The 18,750-nt window shown below is 47.2% G+C and overlaps 3 protein-coding genes across 3 annotated transcripts; 2 read left to right on the top strand and 1 right to left on the bottom strand.

Annotated features, from left to right (window-relative positions):
* Nucleotides 1-2,908: 2,908 nt before the first annotated feature.
* Nucleotides 2,909-6,837, top strand: LOC100280344 (agmatine deiminase). Its single transcript, NM_001326440.1, has 10 exons — nt 2,909-3,385; nt 4,408-4,521; nt 4,638-4,733; nt 4,817-4,895; nt 5,268-5,311; nt 5,405-5,483; nt 5,573-5,707; nt 5,818-6,053; nt 6,182-6,334; nt 6,461-6,837. The coding sequence occupies exons 1-10, from the start codon at nt 3,293-3,295 to the stop codon at nt 6,548-6,550; spliced, it is 1,119 nt and encodes a 372-aa protein (NP_001313369.1). The 5' UTR covers nt 2,909-3,292; the 3' UTR covers nt 6,551-6,837.
* Nucleotides 6,838-10,628: 3,791 nt separating this feature from the next.
* On the top strand, nt 10,629-11,714 carry LOC103641743 (uncharacterized). The gene is made up of 2 exons (XM_008665075.4): nt 10,629-10,866; nt 10,967-11,714. The coding sequence occupies exons 1-2, from the start codon at nt 10,755-10,757 to the stop codon at nt 11,209-11,211; spliced, it is 357 nt and encodes a 118-aa protein (XP_008663297.1). The 5' UTR covers nt 10,629-10,754; the 3' UTR covers nt 11,212-11,714.
* A 495-nt stretch (nt 11,715-12,209) lies between these two features.
* LOC103641744 (uncharacterized) lies at nt 12,210-13,981 on the bottom strand. The gene is made up of 2 exons (XM_020546118.2): nt 13,034-13,981; nt 12,210-12,762 (listed from the first exon to the last, which is right to left on the bottom strand). Exons 1-2 carry the CDS (start codon nt 13,466-13,468, stop codon nt 12,379-12,381), a joined length of 819 nt encoding a protein of 272 aa, XP_020401707.1. The 5' UTR covers nt 13,469-13,981; the 3' UTR covers nt 12,210-12,378.
* Nucleotides 13,982-18,750: the final 4,769 nt, after the last annotated feature.

Here is an 18,750-nt window from a genome sequence, read left to right on the forward strand (position 1 = left end):
CAACCTCTAGCCGATGTATTACGTGCGTTATCCCCTAATTCAACCTCGTGTGAAGGAAAACTTGCTATACTAGATTTATCAAACGCACGTACTAGTCTCCTATAATCGTTTTGCATATCCCCTATGATATTTTGCATCTGTTCACGCTGTTCATCTACATAATTCTTAAGAGATTGCAGCTCGTTTGTATTACTTACATTAGGGATATCTGGCGTGGGTCGCAGTGAAGCCGGATCCGTCGCCCGATGTCGGACGACCTTGTTGTTCCTGTCCACTTTGAAGTTGGCCAAGAACTTTGCTTTTGCCTCCTGGATCATCTGCTCCTTATGCTCCTCGAACTGAAGCTATTCGTCAGCCCACAAGGTTTCCCAAGTCGGTTCTATGATGTTGCTTGGAGAGACTTCAGAACTATCCCTCGAACCGGCCATTGAGGGCCGATTTGATAGGTCTAAATATGTACTCCCCAGCGGAGTCGCCAAAAAGTATGTTGACATCTTTTTGGAGGCGCCAATCACTTCAAAAGAACCAGCGGCGGTGCTCTCTGGTCAGGCGCGGACGGTCCGCGGCACAGGGCCGGACGGTCCGCGACCTGGCGTGAGGCGGCGGTGCTCTCTGGTCAGGCGCGAACGGTCCGCGGCACAGGGTCGGACGGTCCGTGACCTGGTGAAGGAGCTCGGATTCCCTGCCTGACGGCCGGACGGTCCGCGCGTGCGCAGGAGCGGCGGAAGATCGTCGGCGGCGCCTGGATCTCGCTCCCGGGAGGGACCCCGTCGGGGAGGAGAGATCCTAGGAGTTGTCTAGGCTCGGGCAGGCCGACCTAGACTCCTCTAATCGACGTAGAGTCAAGGAGAGGCGGAGAATTTGGGGATCGAGAGGCTAAACCTAAACTAGACTAGAACTACTCCTAGGATAAAATGCGAAATAGAAGTGTTTGATTCGATTGATGATGATTACAAATCGGCCGTAGACCTCTCTTTTTATAGAGGAGGGGGGCTGGACCCTTTACACGACCGGATTCCGAGCTAATTCCGCGAATATAGCTAACAAACATAGCACAAAACTCGGAACCCTAATCTATTCTACGCACGCGCGAACCGTCCGGCCCATGGGCGCGGACTGTCCGGACCGCGGACTGTCCGGCCTTAGGGCCGGACCGTCCGCGTGCTCATTTTGGTGCCAAACAAGTTCTCTAAACATTACGACATGCCAAACATAACAGATAACTAAAAAAATAAAAGAAGAGTGTGTCTTTAAATCATAAATATATTAACTTTAAAGACAATTTAAGAGATATATATTTAACGATATTGTACAGCAGGGACAGATCCAAGAGGGAGGAGGGGGGCTAGCGGGGCTATAACCCCGGTCGTCCTCAATAACATCTATATTATATTATAAATTTATCTCACTAATCTTAATTAAAATAGATCATAACCTCGTTTGTAACCACGACATTCAACACCTGTGTTCGACCTTCCTCCACGCCACCATTACGCTAACACCTGGCAACGTACGATCGTACGCCATCCGTGTTTAAGACTGTGTTCAGTGGTTACCCTTAAATTTCTCCCCCTATATTCCACTCACATGTCACGTCAGCGTTCTCTTCCCCCTATATCTTCACCCTGTACAACGGTTCCCCCTAAATCCTTCCCCTATACCCACTATAATCATAAAATATCATTTTCCATACCTATTCACCATCTATTATCGATTTTTTTCAACTAATAAATACTTATGTGCCGAGGCAAGGGGGGCGCTCGTGCTACCTCTAGATATAGCGGTGTACTATGCCCGACACCAGCGTTTTCGCTGATAGGGGAGGCGCTAGGGGCAAGCGATGTACGCTTTAGCGTCACCCTGTAGCCCCTACATGCACTAAGGGGAGAAGCTAGGAGCAAGCGTTGAAGACAGTCTAACCCATTACATATCACAACACTGTAGTAGTGCTAGCACCATAGCGTAAAGACTCGACAGGCATCACTTGGCACCCACGCCACAACGCGGGACGTAGACATGAGCAAGCATGCACGCCCAACGCATCTCCAACAGCTAGTAGCACACGTGTGTCTAGTGGCTAGTGCAAAGCATGAGCTGCAAGCGGCACCGCGACAGGCATGTAGGCTGCAGCAGCACGCCTGTCCTGCGAGGACGTCGCCGCGACGCTCTCGCTTGACACGGTGTCGTCTGCTACCCACAAAGCGGTTGTCGCAATTGATAGGGCTTTCGTCAAACATGCTTAATTTTAGTAGCTCCTATTTTGATCTAGGAATCCTAGATTCGCCACTTTCTGTACGAACTGGAGTCTATTATCTTAAAAATCATGTAAGTGACATATCTTTCACGAAGATACGTATTTTTGATATTTTTTCTAGGGGTGGGTACTTTTTTTACCATAAACCGAAAACCGAACCGTACCGAATTGAACCGAACCGAAATTTCGGTTTTTTCGGTAGTTCGGTTCGGTTTCGGTTTTTGTATCTCAGAAGTTCGGTTTTCGGTATCGTAATCGGTTTTCACCGTATACCAAACCGAAATACCAAAAAATCGAATACCAAACTTTATCTATCATATAACTTGTTACATGTGTTGTCATGATACAAGTTTGGTATTCGGTTTTTACCGAAAAACCAAAGTAAAAAACCAAAACTGAACTTCTCGGTTTTTCATTTTCTAGAATTTACCAAAAAACCAAAGTAAAAACCGAAACCGAATTTCTCGGTTTTTCATTTTCTAGAAAACCGATCGGTTTCTAATGTCTAGAAAACTGAAAAAACCGAACCGAAGTTTCAAAAAGCCGAATGCCCAGTCCTAATTTTTTCACTTATCATCCACCGTGCGCTGCATTAGACACTGGCCTCTGCGCCCAATTGTCCACCCGCGCTAGGTTATGTGTCGGCTTGTCCTTGCAGTGGCCACGTATCGCTCAGACGGGCAGCCTGGCCTGTGGGCCTTGGTAGGATTCCGCCTCATCTACCTGCACTTGCACTTGCAGTTGCAGCACTGCAGCAATCACAGACAGACACGAGCAAGTGTGAGTGAGGAGGTTTGCCTGCCCATCTCCATCGGCCATCGCTGCCTCCCCAGTCCCCACATCCGCACACATTTTTACCCCTCGCGGCGGCCCCACCGACCGCCGGGGCGCAGCGGCGTCGCCGCGGGCAACGCCGTCACGTCACGTGCATCACGACAATCTCCTCCTCCGCCTCGTCTTCCTGCCAGGCCGCGGGAGCACCAGCCCAGCGGCAGATCAGTCGAGGCGGGCGATTCCAGGGTTTAGAGAGGAGCGGAGATGGTGAAGGTCATCCAGGGGCGCCCGGCCGAGATGGGGTTCCGGATGCCGGCGGAGTGGGAGCCGCACGAGCAGTGCTGGATGGGATGGCCTGTACGCACTTCCCCCATCCCTCCCCGCTTCTCCTCTCCGATTCGCCTCTCATATCCGTGCTCCTTCTCCTGTGGTCTTCGTGCTTTCATTTTTTGCCCTCCGTGCTACGGGGTTGGCCGGTTGGGACTTGGGGTTGCAGGCATCCGTGTCTTGTGCTGTGACGCAGGAATCTGGTTCTGATCTCGACAGCGCGTCGGATGTTTGGTTGGGAAATGGTTGCTTGTGTTCGTGGCTCTCGGTCATGAGATTGAGCGCTGCGTGTGCGATTTCTCACATTTTTTGCGAGGAATTTCTCGCCTCTTCAGGCGTGCTTTTAGGAAAAGAAATCAAAATTAGGATGATTCTTTCCAACTGCTTTTGCAGCACTAAAATCCTTATCTGGCAGAAGCTAGTCTCTTGGCTTGCAGTGCATCAGAGGTTCATTCCGGATGATCTGGATAGTCTGGATCGATCATGTGCGGCCGCAGTGCTGTGCGAATTGTTTTGTATGGCCCTAGTCTACCTAGACACCTAGTGGCTTCTCTTCCTTGAGCTGAGAAACGATTCAAACGGTTTTTTCTGTTGTAAATCGAATTGGCACCTAACTCGCATGTTGCTGGGAGCCCTGCTCAATTACTATTGCTGTGTGAAGTTGGAATCTGAGTAGGTATGTGCTGTGTTCAATTTGGACTCAGTTGCAATAAATGAATCACCGGGGTATCCAAATTCTATTATCCTGAATTCGGAGGACGTGATATGTTTCTTCTTTCTTAAGCGCACACCAACTCTGATGTGCAATATACCATATCCTAATCTATCGATGATGGTCTATGGGAATACATAAATAACCTGATCCTGCAACTTTGCCAATATCATATACTAAACTGAACATGATGTTCAATGTACTAAAGATTATCCTAATAATTCCTGCTCCCTTTTGTCTTCCACTACTGAACATGTATATGCATGTGCTCATAAAACTCGTGAATATTTCCATGTGCATTACTATAGTAAACATTTTTCAAATTTCTTTCGGATGCCAGGAGCGTCCAGATAACTGGAGGGAGAATGCTGGTCCAGCTCAAGAGGTATTTGCTAGAACTGCAATTGCCATTTCAAAGTTTGAACCCGTCACGTTATGTGCAAGTGCCAAGCAGGTATCAGATAATCTCATCTCTGCCTCATTTCAACTTCAACTGTGTTGTGGGCTACTTCATTGCCATACACGGTACAGTAACACTGACATTCATTTTCACATTTTTGTCTCTGGTAGTACCCCAAAGTCCACGAGCTGATGGAACATCAAACCAACATCAGGGTCGTTGAGATGAGCATGAACGATTCCTGGTTCCGCGACATGGGCCCCACTGTGCGCCATTTAAATCTTTGTCTTCTTTTATTCTCATTTTCAATCCGGTGTTTTTGCTTGCTAACAATGTTCCTGGTTTTTAGTTTGTCACCTGTAAAGGGGATTCAGGAATTGCAGAACAAACAATAGCAGGAATTGATTGGCAATTCAATGCCTGGGGAGGTATGTTTAATTGAACTATTGAAGTATGCATGTTTGTTCTGCACTGTTTCATACTGCTTATTTCAGTTATGATGTCTTGCTGATGACAGTTTCTTTTTCTCACAAAATATCTACTACTATTGTTCACACAAAGGCCCCAGATTTCCAATTATTAATCCATACTAAACAAAATAACTATTTTTAGTAGCAACCAGCAAGTGATTTCCAAAGGTCATAGAAGCCCGTGGATCTAGTTTGCTCTAGGAGAGCATGCATAGAAGCACTTATTTATTTTCCAAATAAGAATTTCTTAACATTATAAATTGATGACCCGGATATCAGTTACCTTCTTTTCATGGAAAATAAGCTAGTTTTGCTGCTTGCGCCCTACAGGAATCTATGACGACTGGAGTCTTGACAGCGATGTTGCCAAGAAAGTAAGCAACTGAGCCCTGTTCAAGAGGAAACTGATGTTTGTGGTACACTATTTTCCATACTGATGGCTCTCTTGTTTCGGCCGCGGATTTCAGATAGTCGAGATCGAGAGGATCCCTAGGTTTCCCCAAAAAATTATCCTTGAGGGTGGAAGCATTCATGTAGATGGAGAAGGTCCGGCGATGTGTCATAATCTTTGTCAATGAATATATAGTTTGTCTTATGCATTATTTTCTTCACTGTTAATGGTCACATTTCATCAGGTACATGCATTACAACGGAAGAATGCTTGCTGAATCCTAATAGGAACCCCAACATGACCAAACTAGAGATAGAGAATGAGCTGAAGGATTTTCTTGGAGTCTCGAAGGTCATCTGGATACCTCGTGGACTTTATGGTAAACACTAAACTGGTTCTCAAAAATGTAGTACACTGTAAAACATTTCTGTTTCCCACATCTGGGTGTTCACCTTATCACTGATAAAGAAGCCTTCGACGATTCCGCAGGCGACGAGGATACAAACGGCCACGTTGACAACATGTGCTGCTTCATCAAACCCGGTGTGATCCTGCTGTCGTGGACCGACGACGAGAAGGATTATCAGTACGAACGGTCGGTCGAGGCGCTGTCTGTTCTCTCCCAGTCCGTCGACGCGAAAGGGCGGCAGCTCCAAGTGGTGAAGATCCACGTCCCCGGGCCTCTGTACATGACAGAGGAAGAGGCACAGGGCGTTGTTTCATCGGTCAGTATCACACACAGCTACACTGGTTATCCGTGCTACTATCTATCTGCCGTTTGCATGGAGATGTCGTCTGTCCAGACATGCGATGATGCTAACAGCGAAGAATGTCTGTCTGGACGGCTTTTCAGGGACATTCTGTGCCGAGGCCAGCGGGCACGAGATTGGCCGCCTCGTACGTCAACTTCTACATCGCCAATGGTGGGATCATAGCGCCTTCCTTCGGCGACAGGTGGGACGAGGAGGCGTATGCGGTTCTCCAGAAGGCATTCCCCGATCACGAGGTTGTATATCTTTGTTTTTTGTTCCACCTCCGAACTTTAAGGCTGCTCACAATCGCATTGTGTGCGGTTGAACACTTGTTAGAGGTTAGAAGATGGTGTGATGAATGCTGTGGTTGGCACGCGCAGGTGGTGATGGTCGAAGGCGGACGGGAGATCGCGCTGGGAGGTGGGAACATTCACTGCATCACGCAGCAGCAGCCCGTGCGCCCGTCCTAGCTGAAACCGGCGTCGACGCGAGGGGCGATGAAGAGCTTGCGAGTAGTATTGTTTTGTATGCTGCTCCTGTCGTTATCACGCTCACCAATACGCTCGCGAAATAAGCCACGCCAGCAGTTCGTTGACACATACTGTATGAGTACTATTATACTATACGGCACAAACGGCCAAACGCCACACAGGCGTGGATCAAAATTGTACTAGTTCCTGTCTACAATTCGTGGCCTTTATCATCCTGATTGGCTGCCCGTATATTATTTATCTTAAGTCATCTATATTCTTATCTTAAGTCATTACGTGCGTTAACTTTGTCATAGTATATATTTTGTCATGCGGGGTTCTACAGTGGACACAATATAAGTTATTTTAAAGTCATTTGGCTGTATTCACTCGTTACGTCCCACATGACATAACCGTCTCTGGCCGGCCTGGCTGCATACGAGCTGGCTTATGGGCGAACGGTGAACCAATCCCGGCGCGTCGGTGTCCGATGCAACTGTGCGCGGCGGCTGGCGTACAGCGCCGATGCACCTAGGGCGTTGATTAATCCGGCCAAGGCCACCCACCCGTATGCAGTTGGATGTGAATGTGAGACACGGCTCTCCTCAGACCTCACTACTGGAGACAGCTTCTACTTGGACCTCCAAGTTGGGCCCAAGTACTTGGCGTTGGGCTTCTTCAGCCTGTTAGGCCTCAATCTTTTCGGTCTTCACATGTTTAGTACTTGGTGTTGCCTATCATCAGCCTTCTCTCTGGATATGTGACACCCTCTTCCCTTGAGACACGGAGACACGACTTGTCCCCAAGCCAGAGCACCAGCTTTCTCTCATTGAGCCAAATTTGACGGTGAGATATAGCACAACACAAGGTTCCACCACATCAATCCCCAAGTGTCTAGTCTTGTGTCCACACAACACTTCAAACGGTATACTATTGAGGGAAGTATGATAGCTTGCATTATACTTTAATACAGCTAAGGATAACCATGGTTTCCATTGGGCGCAACAGGCATGCACAAAACATCTTAGATAGGTCTCCAAATATTGGTTGACACACTCTATTTGACCATCAGTCCACAGTAAGAGGTGCTCATCTTGAGATTAGTTTTTGGTCAACCGAAATAGCTCATCTTGAGAGGTTCTAAAATACAACTAAGAGTAACCATTGTGCAAGAAAAAAATGGATTGAAGTCCATTTGACAATTAAGTTTTGGCGTTTGACGAACAACGCAGTCATTTGGTCTAACATTATTTGCTAGCGTTTTTGCTATAGTTCAAAAGATGTAACATGGACTTGTTCGAATGATGTAATGTGGACTTGTACGAACACAGAGTGGTGATTCAGATTATCAACACCTCAAGGAAGATATTATAAGACTTGTAAGAACACACATGAATCCAAGATATAAGATGGAAGAAGGCCAAATGAAGAAACACGTAGAAACTGATAAAAACATGCTGCTCAACAACACCAAACATGTTCGATGGAGCATCAGATACAAGTTGCACTATACTGAAGAAATAGCTACCGATTTCTACATTGCATTCTCTGCCTACAAACACTAGCAAACGATATCAGTCCAAAGATTTGTTTGATTATTAAACATCAAAACATCGGTCCATATTTTTTATAGGGAGCCTGGTATGTGAAGTTGGGTTGGGCCGAAGGAAGACCGCCCACAATCACAAGTTGCTGAACGGCGGTTGGAGGTGCAAAAGTTACACAACATGGCTTTCAGTTATCGAACCTGCATTGCATCCTCAAGCACCACTATCGTTAGCTCACAGGCTCACAGCCATCGGATGCCCCGCAAGTAAGAATGTAAGATAGCGTCTACTCCTAAATAATAGTACGGAGTAATTTTCCAGATTCAACTGATAGATTACTGCTGGCCCGTGGTAAAATTTGATAACAATGATTTAAAGCAACCAGTGGATTGCCGGTCGGGGTCGTCGCTCGGTCACGTGGCCGGCCGGCGACGGTCCACGGCGCGGGCGCGGGCGCGGTGCTATCCCAGCTGGGCCGCTGCTTCCGTCGTCCGGCCAGCCAGCCAGCACCACCACCACCAACTGGCAGCGAGCTCGGCTCCCGAAAGCCACCCACCGCTGCGCCTGCGCTGCCACAAGGTCGGGGCTAGCTTGGGCAGAACACCGCTCGTGCTGTGCCCGAACCCGAGACGCCGAGGCTGCCGGCCCGCCAGGTCTCACCAACTCTAGTACTACTGTGTGGTGGTAAAAAAAGGAAATTCAAAAGGTGGAAAAGCAGGCAAGAGATGTCCAGTACGGTAAATAATAAAGCGACGGTGCATCTGTGGTGCAGAGCTGGGGATCGGATGTGGGGGTCGTGTACATAGGCGTCAAGTCGTCAACACTCTCCAGCACTTTGATGCACGAACAGTGTGTGCCGACTGCCAGAGCCTCCAAGAGCTAGCTGCTTGCCAGAGTGGCGGCGGCGTACGCGTGCGTACACGTCGACCAAAGACACCCGGAAGAAATCCGGCCGACGCATGCAACTGGATCGCCAATGCTTTGGTAGTTTGGTGGTTGAAAGACCGGCCAGAAGCTTACCGTGCTCTTTTTTGAGATGCGGGCTTCGCCCGAATGGATCGCCAAGTCAAAGAGGAACCGAGAGTGCAGAGGCCTCATCGGAGGGCATACGTATGGGCGTATGGCCCAGATAGACACCAGATCAAACGCATGGCAAGAAAAAAACACACCAAGTATATCAACAAGCTCATGCTTCGAATAACCCTTCACAGCCTGGTGAGTTGTGCACACACCCCGGTGCCGCCGGCTCAATTGGTGGGACACTCTTCGTATTTTGCATGCATTTCTTAGGCTATTCACAATGGAGGTTTTATGGGGTGTTTCATGTATTAATTAGCCTGCCACATCAGCTATTTTGATGACATGTCACATCATTTAAGAAGGAAGAGTTTCATGGAGTTTCATGGGGATGAAACCATGTTAACTCGTTTCCAAGATCTTGGAAACTGTGTGAAACCTCCACTGAGAGTGTTTTGTTTCATCTTCATATAATTGAGTAAATCCTATTGGTTATTTATATGCAGCATTTAAGAAGTATGTTGACATATGAAATAGTGAGATAAAACTCTCTATTGAGAGAGGGTATTTCATTCATCCATAAATCTGATGTGGCATTTTTGGAAACAGTGACATGAAATCCCCATTGTGAATAACCTTAAAGACATGGTTAGTTTGTCAAGTTCTGGTGCACTTAAGGTTCATGGTTTGCTTCCATCTTTAGGAGAGTTATTGGGCAGAAGATGGTCAAGACTTATGGAGAATACTACGATTGGTGACATGGACCGATTGACGAGGCGGATGCGTATGCAAGCGGAGGCATAAAGGCCTATATCACCCATGGGCGGTGAGATGTCATATATGTTCTTTAATCTGTGAATGTGTGCTGCTATAATGCATTATTTTTAACATATATTATTTTTTAAGGTATCGCTTATTCAATGACATGATTGACATGCATGGGAGAGGCGGCACGACCTTCAAAGCGGTCTTTCCCCTGTAGCCCTCATCTGGTAGCAGTCGACGCATCACACGAAGGATCTGGAGATAGAACGGCTGCAAGACCAACTAAAGCGGCAGGAGGAACTTGCCAAGGCACAACAAGAACATCTAGCCCTCATTACAGTTACTTTGACCCTAAGGAAATCATGTATTCCATCCTAAATTATTTGTATTTGGTCTTGTAACGTTACTATCAGCTTATCTCTATGTTTCGTTGCTAACACATTTGAGTCGATGAAATATACGCAGAGAGTACAAATCCTGTTCAGAACTAATTCAAAAAAACCTTGGTCTTGGATGCTTGGGTTCGGCTGATACTTGGCCAGGCGCAATCAGGACTAATCCATAAACTATTACCTAGGGTTTGTTAAACAAAACTAACACTGGAGTACGGCTGGAACAGATATTCTTCGCTCTTCTCTCCAGATTGCTTTGACTGCACAAGTGCATATCCATCCATCCACCCATCCGTTCCTAGCTAGATGTACTAGCTACACTAGTACAAGCATTGGGTCATCTTCTTCTCTATAAAAGACCACACAACCCCCACGGCGCGCTTCCTCTCTCCTCGACAAATTCTTCTTCCTATCTTAGCAACTGAGGGCTTATATCGCCCCACACACAAGCCACCAATCGAGCTGATGTATGCATAGACCACGATGAGCTGCATCAGAAGAACTAGTGCAATAATGAGTAGTCTCGCTGTAAGCATCTTGCTCATCGTCTCCTTGCTCACTCTTCACCTCCCCATCGCATGTGGTCGTCGCCACGGTGAGTCCTGCTGGTTCATCTTGCTGTGCAGCTAGCCGCAGTCGATGCACTTGAGACTGCGCCCGCCTTGTTGATCCGTCCATCTTCACTGTTGTTGCAGTTGTCGTGCTAAATCCAAGCGATAATGGGATGATGAACAGCAGAGGAAAGAAGGTTAGTTCCACCGTGGGAGCGGCGGCGGCGGCGGCGACGACGCGGACGGTGAAGATGCGCGCGGCAGTCAAGCACGGGTACGCGGTCGCCGAGGTGTACGAGATGCTGAGGAGGGACTACGCGTCCAAGGCGAGGCGCCGCCGGCCGATCAACAACGGCGCCACGCCGCTGCAGGTGAACAAGAAGCCCTAGAGAGAGCTATACCGTACGTCGTAGATTACTTCTTCCCCGCCTCCCCGGCGTGCTCGGTACATATAGTTAGAGGCTTAGAGCTACCTGGCTGCTTCCTTCTTCAGGCTTTAGTTGCTAGCCCTAGTAGATTAGGAGAGGGTTTGGGCACTTAGTTGCCCCATATGGAATAGGAATGATGCCTTGTGTGCCCAGCCTTAATCTAGCCTTCGAGCTGCTGGACAACCTGCTTAGCCCAATCTGCAGAAACAGCATGGATCGATCATCCATGTGCAGATGGGCGATTTTGTCACTGGTGTTCATGCTTGAGGATAGATGCCATGTAGTATGCACATCTGCATCAGTATCAGGTCGCAGATGTGCTCATATGCCTGATTGTATTGTAATAGCTCCAGTGGTTTACATGTATTTTGCACCAGTTCTCGGCTTATGTTCTGGCGGCAGATTGTCATCAGGAATGACAATACTTCAACAAGTAGTATACACAAAATAATTCTATATCAAAACTATACCTTCATTCCTCACTCACCATAGTGTTTTGTAAATTACAAGCCACTACCGGATCCGACGACAAGCCATTAACCTGCTAGAGATAAATAAGAACAACTAGCAGGGCATTGGGGGGCCAGGAAAAGAAAGAGGAGAGAAACATCTGAACGAATTTCAGAATTCACTCGACAGGCAAAAAGAAAAAAAAGAGGATGCAGGGAGGGGCAAGCGCATTCAGAATTTACAGCAAAGGATTCTGTAGCCCCAGCCCCGGTCTTCCTTTACACGCCTGCGGTCGGCCTTCGCCATCTTCACGGGGCTGCTGTTCCACTCGTTCTGCAGTCTGCGAATTGGAAAACAAAAAAAGAGAAAGAAAGAAAGATCATTGAACACCATGGCCGATGCTTGGACATAGAAGAAAGACGCTTGAACCCATGAAAAGTTGAAAACGAGAACAAAAAAAAGAAAGCCTCGTACAAATGATATTAATGTCCATGATACTCTGCACTTACGCTGGAAATGCAAAGGACCGAGCGCTCGTTGTGCTACTTTCCGATCGAAGAGAGACGTTGCCGGAATAAGGTACGTGACTCTCTCTCTGGCCGTTACACTGTTCAGATGCTTGGACGTCGTCCAACGCTCTTGAACTTTCTTCAGCACGATCTAACCTATTCTCCTCAATTATGGTGGCTTCAGCAGCTTCACCGCCCATTCCAACAGGATGAAACAACCCTCCCAGCTAAAACTGTCTGTCTTTTCAACAGGACAGGTGGGCGCTGTAGAGGCGGCATCCACAACGGTAGCAGGGAGAGGGTAGTAGTAACCAGGTTGGTCCCATGTCCCGTCTAGTGATAGTGATCCATAGGCGATGAAAGGGTTGTAGTGATTAGCTTGCTTGCACCCTTCCATATCGGATGCGGCGCTGACAGCGACTTCCTCAGGTGTCGCCGCCGCCGAGAAATCAGCGGCGGCGGCGGCTGGCTGTGCTGGTAAATCGCTGTGAATGACGTTACTGGTCTCCAATACAATACCAATTCCAGTTCCGTAACAATCATTCGATGAAACCTGTACCAAATTAAGATCAACCGTGTTATGTGCTCCGATGGTGTAGAGAGGTATACAAGCAATGAAATGGTTAAAATTATACGTGCGGTTGCTCGTTTATTGAAACCAAATAAACACTGCAGACGTAGTACCAAATCACATTTTTCAGAGAAAAAAACTTGTTTTTAGTTTTATCTTTCTAACAAAAATTGCCGTAAATATTTTTGCCATCCTTTCAAATTTTTTTTTTTGCAGATGTATTGTACTGTATATTAGTTAAGCAATCGCGTACCTGATGGGTTGCTTCTGCAGTGAAAAACCGGTCCTGATTTTCATTGCTCTCCGGAATGACACTGCCAACCTCCTGGCAATCTTGTGCAACTTCATGGCATGGTAGTTGTTTGGGATTTAATTCATCCTCATTAGAACCAGGAGATACATCTGCAGTGTTGCTATCTTCAAGATCATGCTTTTTGCATGAGTTCTGTTCCCCAGTATTGCCATCAGTTTCACACATGACAGGCAGGATAACCATTTGTGGTTTTAGTTCAAGCGCAGTTTTTGTAGAGTCAGCACTAATCTCTTCCCTGAGGTCACCATTTATACATTCTGAGTAATCAAGGTGTATGGACACCTCTTGATCTACTAGCCTGTCTGCTGGAGCCCTTTGATCAGGACGAACTCCTTCATCGATGCAGACATCCTTAACAAAATTAATGGGCACCATGATCAGGAGAAAGAACTGTGTCTGGCAGTTTGATCTCTACAACATCCTTGTCGTACGAATAGTTCTCAACGTGTGCCTGCCCGGTTTTACCTCCGTTCAGCTGCTCAGCCTTCACAAAACTAAGCTCACATTGATTGGTCTGTTCGACCATGTTATCTGCCAATTTTTTTTATTACTTTGCCTTTCGACGTCAGAGTCTAATTTAGGACTGCCATTGGATGCAACCTCATGAAAAATATGGCTTTGGTATGGCCTTACATCATCTGCGTAGCGATATTAAAACCAGCCATTAAGGTTGTGAACAGAGGGGTACAGGGGCTTAATGAAGCAAACATATATCATAATCAGTATTTATAGCGTGTTTGGTTTGAGAAATGTGGTAGTCCATAATCTTCTCATTTCTCACTTTCATGTTTGGTTTGTGAAATAGAATGAGTCGATCTATCACCATTTCATTCCTTATAAACTAATAATTAGTAATAATATAGAAATAAGTTCATCCACCAAATTTATAGATTGAACTCATGATGCATCACCTCATCTAGAATTGATTGATTCTTCAAATCAAACACCCTATTATTGTTTCTAAAGTCAATAAGGAGGTGTTTGGTTTCAGAAATCACTCCATACAAGATAAGGTGGTGCATTATGAGTACATTTCTCAAATTTGGTGGGATGATCCTATTTCCTCATGTTAGTACTGACTAACTATTAGGAATAAGATGGTGATGGATCAACTCATTGTGATGGCTCGTGGCCGCCGGCGAGTGGAGATCGCCGCGACGTGAGCGTGGACGCCGACAGAAACAGGTAACGAAGTATCTGGTGGTATTTCTTCTTCAATTATTTCTTAACCCCTCTCCAAGTCTGAGACAAAACTTATATAGTTCGCTTACATGGGCCGGCCCACAACGCAACTCACGCACACAACCAAAACAACCCAGAATGGCGCACGCCAACCCCTGCTTCAGACTTCATCTCCTTCTGACTCCACTCCATGGCTCACTGCATTCTCCGCTATGGCATCCACCGGTGTGACATCTGCCCCCCCTGCAACGCTTGCTTGGCCCCAAGCAAGAGCATCTGGATAACGCTGACGCAGAACATAGTAATCTTCCCAGGTTGTGGCATCCGCTGGAATGTGACTCCACCTGCGATCCAATATCTCCAGAGGCTGGACGTTGTGATCACTCAGATCCGAGGAAGTAGGAAGAGTGGTAATGACAGGAGTGTAGTCTGGGATATATGGTTTCAGTTGTGAGATGTGGAACACCGGGTGCACCTGAGCAGTAGCCGGCAGCTCCAAACGGTAAGCCACGGCACCCACCCGCTCCAATATCCTGTAAGGGCCAAAGAACTTGAAGGCAAGCTTAGGACATGGCCTACTGACCACAGTGTGTTGGGCATACGGTTGGAGTTTGAGCAAAACCATATCGCCCACTTGAAATGTGCGTTCAGTCCTCAGACGATCGGCCTTCAGCTTCATGCGGTTCTGGGCTGCTGCAAGCTGCTCCCTCAACATCACGGTAAACTGAGCCCTTTCTGCTAACAGCTGTGCCACATCAACGGTAGCATCAGAAGGAATATGAGGTGCTGCTGCAAACGGAGGGTCATAACCATACAACACTTTGAAAGGAGAACAAGTTAGGGAAGTGTGGTATGTGGTATTGTACCAAAATTCCGCCAAAGGCAACCAATTCTTCCATTTCGTAGGTTGGGCATGAACTGCACACCGCAGGTACATCTCCACACATTGGTTAACCCGCTCACTTTGACCGTCCGTCTGTGGGTGATATGTCGTACTCAGGTTCAGCTTAGTGCCCAACAACTTGAATAATTGACTCCAGAAAATACTTGTAAATATTTTATCCCGATCACTGACAATAGACCTCGGAAGACCATGCAAGCAGACCACCTGATCCAAAACAACTTGGGCCACCTGTGCAGCAGTGAAAGGGTGTTTCAAAGCTATAAAATGGGCGTACTTCGAGAAACGATCCACCACCACCAAGATTGTGTCATATCCACTGGACTTGGGCAGTTTCTCTATGAAATCCATTGCAATATCTTGCCATGCACCTTGAGGAACCGGAAGTGGTTGCAATAAACCAGCCGGGTGGACTCGCTCTCCTTTGGCCTTTTGACAAATTTGACACTGATGGACAAAATCCTCCACATCAGTCTTCATACCTTTCCAAACAAACAACTTCTTCAGTCGATGATAAGTGGCGTGCACTCCTGAGTGACCACCCGTTGCACTATCATGCAATGCTGCCACCAGCTTCGTCCTGAGAGCAGAATTTTGGCCAACCCAAATCAAACTGCCCTTCCTGATGACTCCTTGGGAGAGAGAGTAGCCCTGTTCATCCGGGCTATGGACACACAACCGAGCCAAAAGTGACTGCGCAGCCGGGTCAGTCACATAGGAATTCGTAACTTCTTGGACCCAGAGAGGTTGAACCTCACTTACTGCTGTCAATGTCATCACACAGCCCACACGAGACAGCGCATCAGCTACTTTGTTCTCTTTACCCTGCTTGTAAACGACTTTGAACTGCAGCCCCATAAGCTTTGCCATGGCTTTACGTTGCAAGTCCGAGTGAAGCTCCTGACTACCCAAAAAGCTGAGAGCCTTGTGATCAGTTCGGATTTCAAACTCGCTCCGCTGCAGATAATGACGCCAACGATCCACAGCCATAATCAGGGCAATAAACTCCTTCTCATAGATCGACAACTTCTGATTAGTAACGCCCAATGCCTTACTCAAGAAAGCTATAGGCCGCCCCTGCTGCATCAACACTGCGCCTACCCCATCATCACAGGCGTCAGTCTCAACAACAAAAGGTATGTTAAAGTCAGGTAATGCCAATACCGGAGTGGAGACCATAGCCTGCTTCAGACACTGAAAAGCCATTTCAGCTGCTGATGTCCACTTAAAAGCCCCTTTCTGCAGTAACTTCGTGAGTGGCCGAGCAATGATCCCGTACCCTTGCACAAAGCGCCTGTAGTACCCTGTCAACCCCAGAAAGCCTCTCAAATCCGTGACAGTCTGTGGGTGCGGCCACTTGAGCATAGCGTCGGTTTTCTGAGGGTCAGTAGCCACCCCCTCACCCAATATAATATGACCCAAATAAATCAGCTCCTTTTTACCAAACACACATTTCTTCGCTTTGAGATAGAACTTGTGGTCCCTTAAAGCAGCAAAGACCAACCTCAGATGCTCCAAATGAGAGTGCCAAGTGGAACTATAAATCAATATATCATCAATAAAGACCATAACAAATTTCCGAAGGAAAGGAGCTAGCACCAAATTCATCGCACACTGTAATGTAGCCGGAGCGTTAGTAAGCCCGAAAGGCATGACTCGAAACTGGTAATGGCCCTGGTGAGTTTTAAACGCAGTCTTAAACTCTTCCGAGGCTCCCATGCGAATCTGATGATACCCCGAAGTCATGTCCAGACTGGTAAAGAACTGAGTGCCAGCAAGCTCATCCAAAATCTCCTCGACCACCGGCATTGGAAACCGATTCTTGATAGTCATATCATTTAACTTACGGTAATCCACACAGAACCGCCACGTACCGTCCTTCTTTTGCACTAAAAGGACCGGAGACGCAAATGGGCTCACACTGGGGGTGATCAGTCCTGACTTCAATAACGCAGCAACTTGCTTCTCAATCTCCGTCTTATGATGAGGAGAATATTTGTAGGGTCGAGCATTGACCGGGATAGCTCCAGGGAGCAAAGGAATATGATGGTCAAATGGTCGAGATGGAGGCAATTCAGTTGGTGTAAAAAAATGTCACTGAATTCCCCCAACAACACCTGCAATTCTGGATGGATCTCATTGTTGTTCTCCTCACGTACCTCCTCCAACAATGCAAACACCCAGATATCATTTCCTCGCAGCCACTTCTCCACCTGTAGAGTAGAAACTTCCTCCACCACCTGCTGCTGTACCGTATTGCCCACCAACTGAACTTCCACCCCTTTGTCCACAAAGCTAATCACCTTATCATCCCAATCACAATTCATCGGACTGTGTCGACGCAACCAATCATAGCCCAAAATAGCATCATAGGCACCTAGCCCCAACACCCTCATATCACTCTGATATGTATGCCCATTAGCCCACCATTCCAATGATCGTACCATCGTATCACTATACATAATCTCCCCATTGGCCACCCTCACTTTAGCTGACGAACAAGGATACACTGGCAGCCCCATTCTATCGACCAACTGCTTGCTAATGAAACTTGTGGAGCTCCCCGAATCAACCAACACCAACATCACCTGATTTTGCAATAAGGCTCGCACAGCCATACATTCCTCATTTGTGGTACCACTCAGAGCATTAAGTGACAACATAAAATTCTCCTCTTCCCCTTTCTCCTCCTGCGCAATCTGTGTCAACGTTTGCTCCGAGAGGGTCATACTCAAATCCTCGGCAGTGAGGGCATGCAATTGCATCTGGACTTTTTTTGGGACAGCGAGCTTGATGGCCAGGTTCAAACTTGTCACCACAAGTATAGCACAGACCATTCTGCCTCCTATACTCCTTCACCAATCTCTCTTTAGACAACTCAGGTAAGGAAGTAGACCCACTAGTGTCAGACCTGGACACAACACTCCCCAGTCGACCCGGATTGACCAGCTTGAATGATTTCTGTCGTTGTTTGTCGAAAATACCTTGTTGGATCCTGGCTAACAACGCTGCTCGTTCCACCGAAGCTGGCAAATGAGACTTAACTGGTCCTTGCAGCTCTTGCTTCAACCCCTTAATGAAATGGGCCACATACAAAGTCTCATCTAAATCGTGATTATGGACAGAAGTTGCATACCGCGCCTCATCAAACACTTTTTTGTACTCCTCCACAGATCCGGTCTGCCTAATTTCCAACAAGGACTGCATAGCCTGTGAATACTCCTCCGACCCAAACTTCAGCATCACCGCTTCACAAAATTCCTCCCAGGAACACGGACCATACTGAATTTTAAAAATCTGAAACCACCGCTTAGCATTCCCCTCCATGTTCAACGATGCTGACATCACCCAAACCGACTCAGGTACCCGATACAAAGTGAAATAATCGACACACTGATCAATCCAAATACGAGGTTCCTCCCCTTCAAATTTAGGAAATGGCATACGTGGAATGGGAAGATGCCCTCCTTCAAAATCCTCAACCCGCCGCCTGCCATTCCCTCGCGGACGACCCAATGGCACCTCCACATACCTGCGCTGTGGACCTGGAGGAGCAAGCGGCGGAGATGGTGGA

The sequence above is a fragment of the Zea mays genome, chromosome 10 (assembly GCF_902167145.1).
Source record: "Zea mays cultivar B73 chromosome 10, Zm-B73-REFERENCE-NAM-5.0, whole genome shotgun sequence".
NCBI lineage: Eukaryota > Viridiplantae > Streptophyta > Magnoliopsida > Poales > Poaceae > Zea > Zea mays.

Excerpts from the sequence above, each read along its gene's own strand:
- LOC100280344 (NM_001326440.1), top strand. The coding sequence starts at position 3,293 with ATGGTGAAGGTCATCCAGGGGCGCCCGGCCGAGATGGGGTTCCGGATG. Across the intron at positions 4,896-5,267 it reads GCAATTCAATGCCTGGGGAG|GAATCTATGACGACTGGAGT; the intron begins GTATGTTTAATT and ends TGCGCCCTACAG. Across the intron at positions 5,312-5,404 it reads ACAGCGATGTTGCCAAGAAA|ATAGTCGAGATCGAGAGGAT; the intron begins GTAAGCAACTGA and ends CGCGGATTTCAG.
- LOC103641743 (XM_008665075.4), top strand. The coding sequence starts at position 10,755 with ATGAGCTGCATCAGAAGAACTAGTGCAATAATGAGTAGTCTCGCTGTA. Across the intron at positions 10,867-10,966 it reads CGCATGTGGTCGTCGCCACG|TTGTCGTGCTAAATCCAAGC; the intron begins GTGAGTCCTGCT and ends CTGTTGTTGCAG.
- LOC103641744 (XM_020546118.2), bottom strand. The coding sequence starts at position 13,468 with ATGGTGCCCATTAATTTTGTTAAGGATGTCTGCATCGATGAAGGAGTT. Across the intron at positions 12,763-13,033 it reads CTGCAGAAGCAACCCATCAG|GTTTCATCGAATGATTGTTA; the intron begins GTACGCGATTGC and ends AATTTGGTACAG.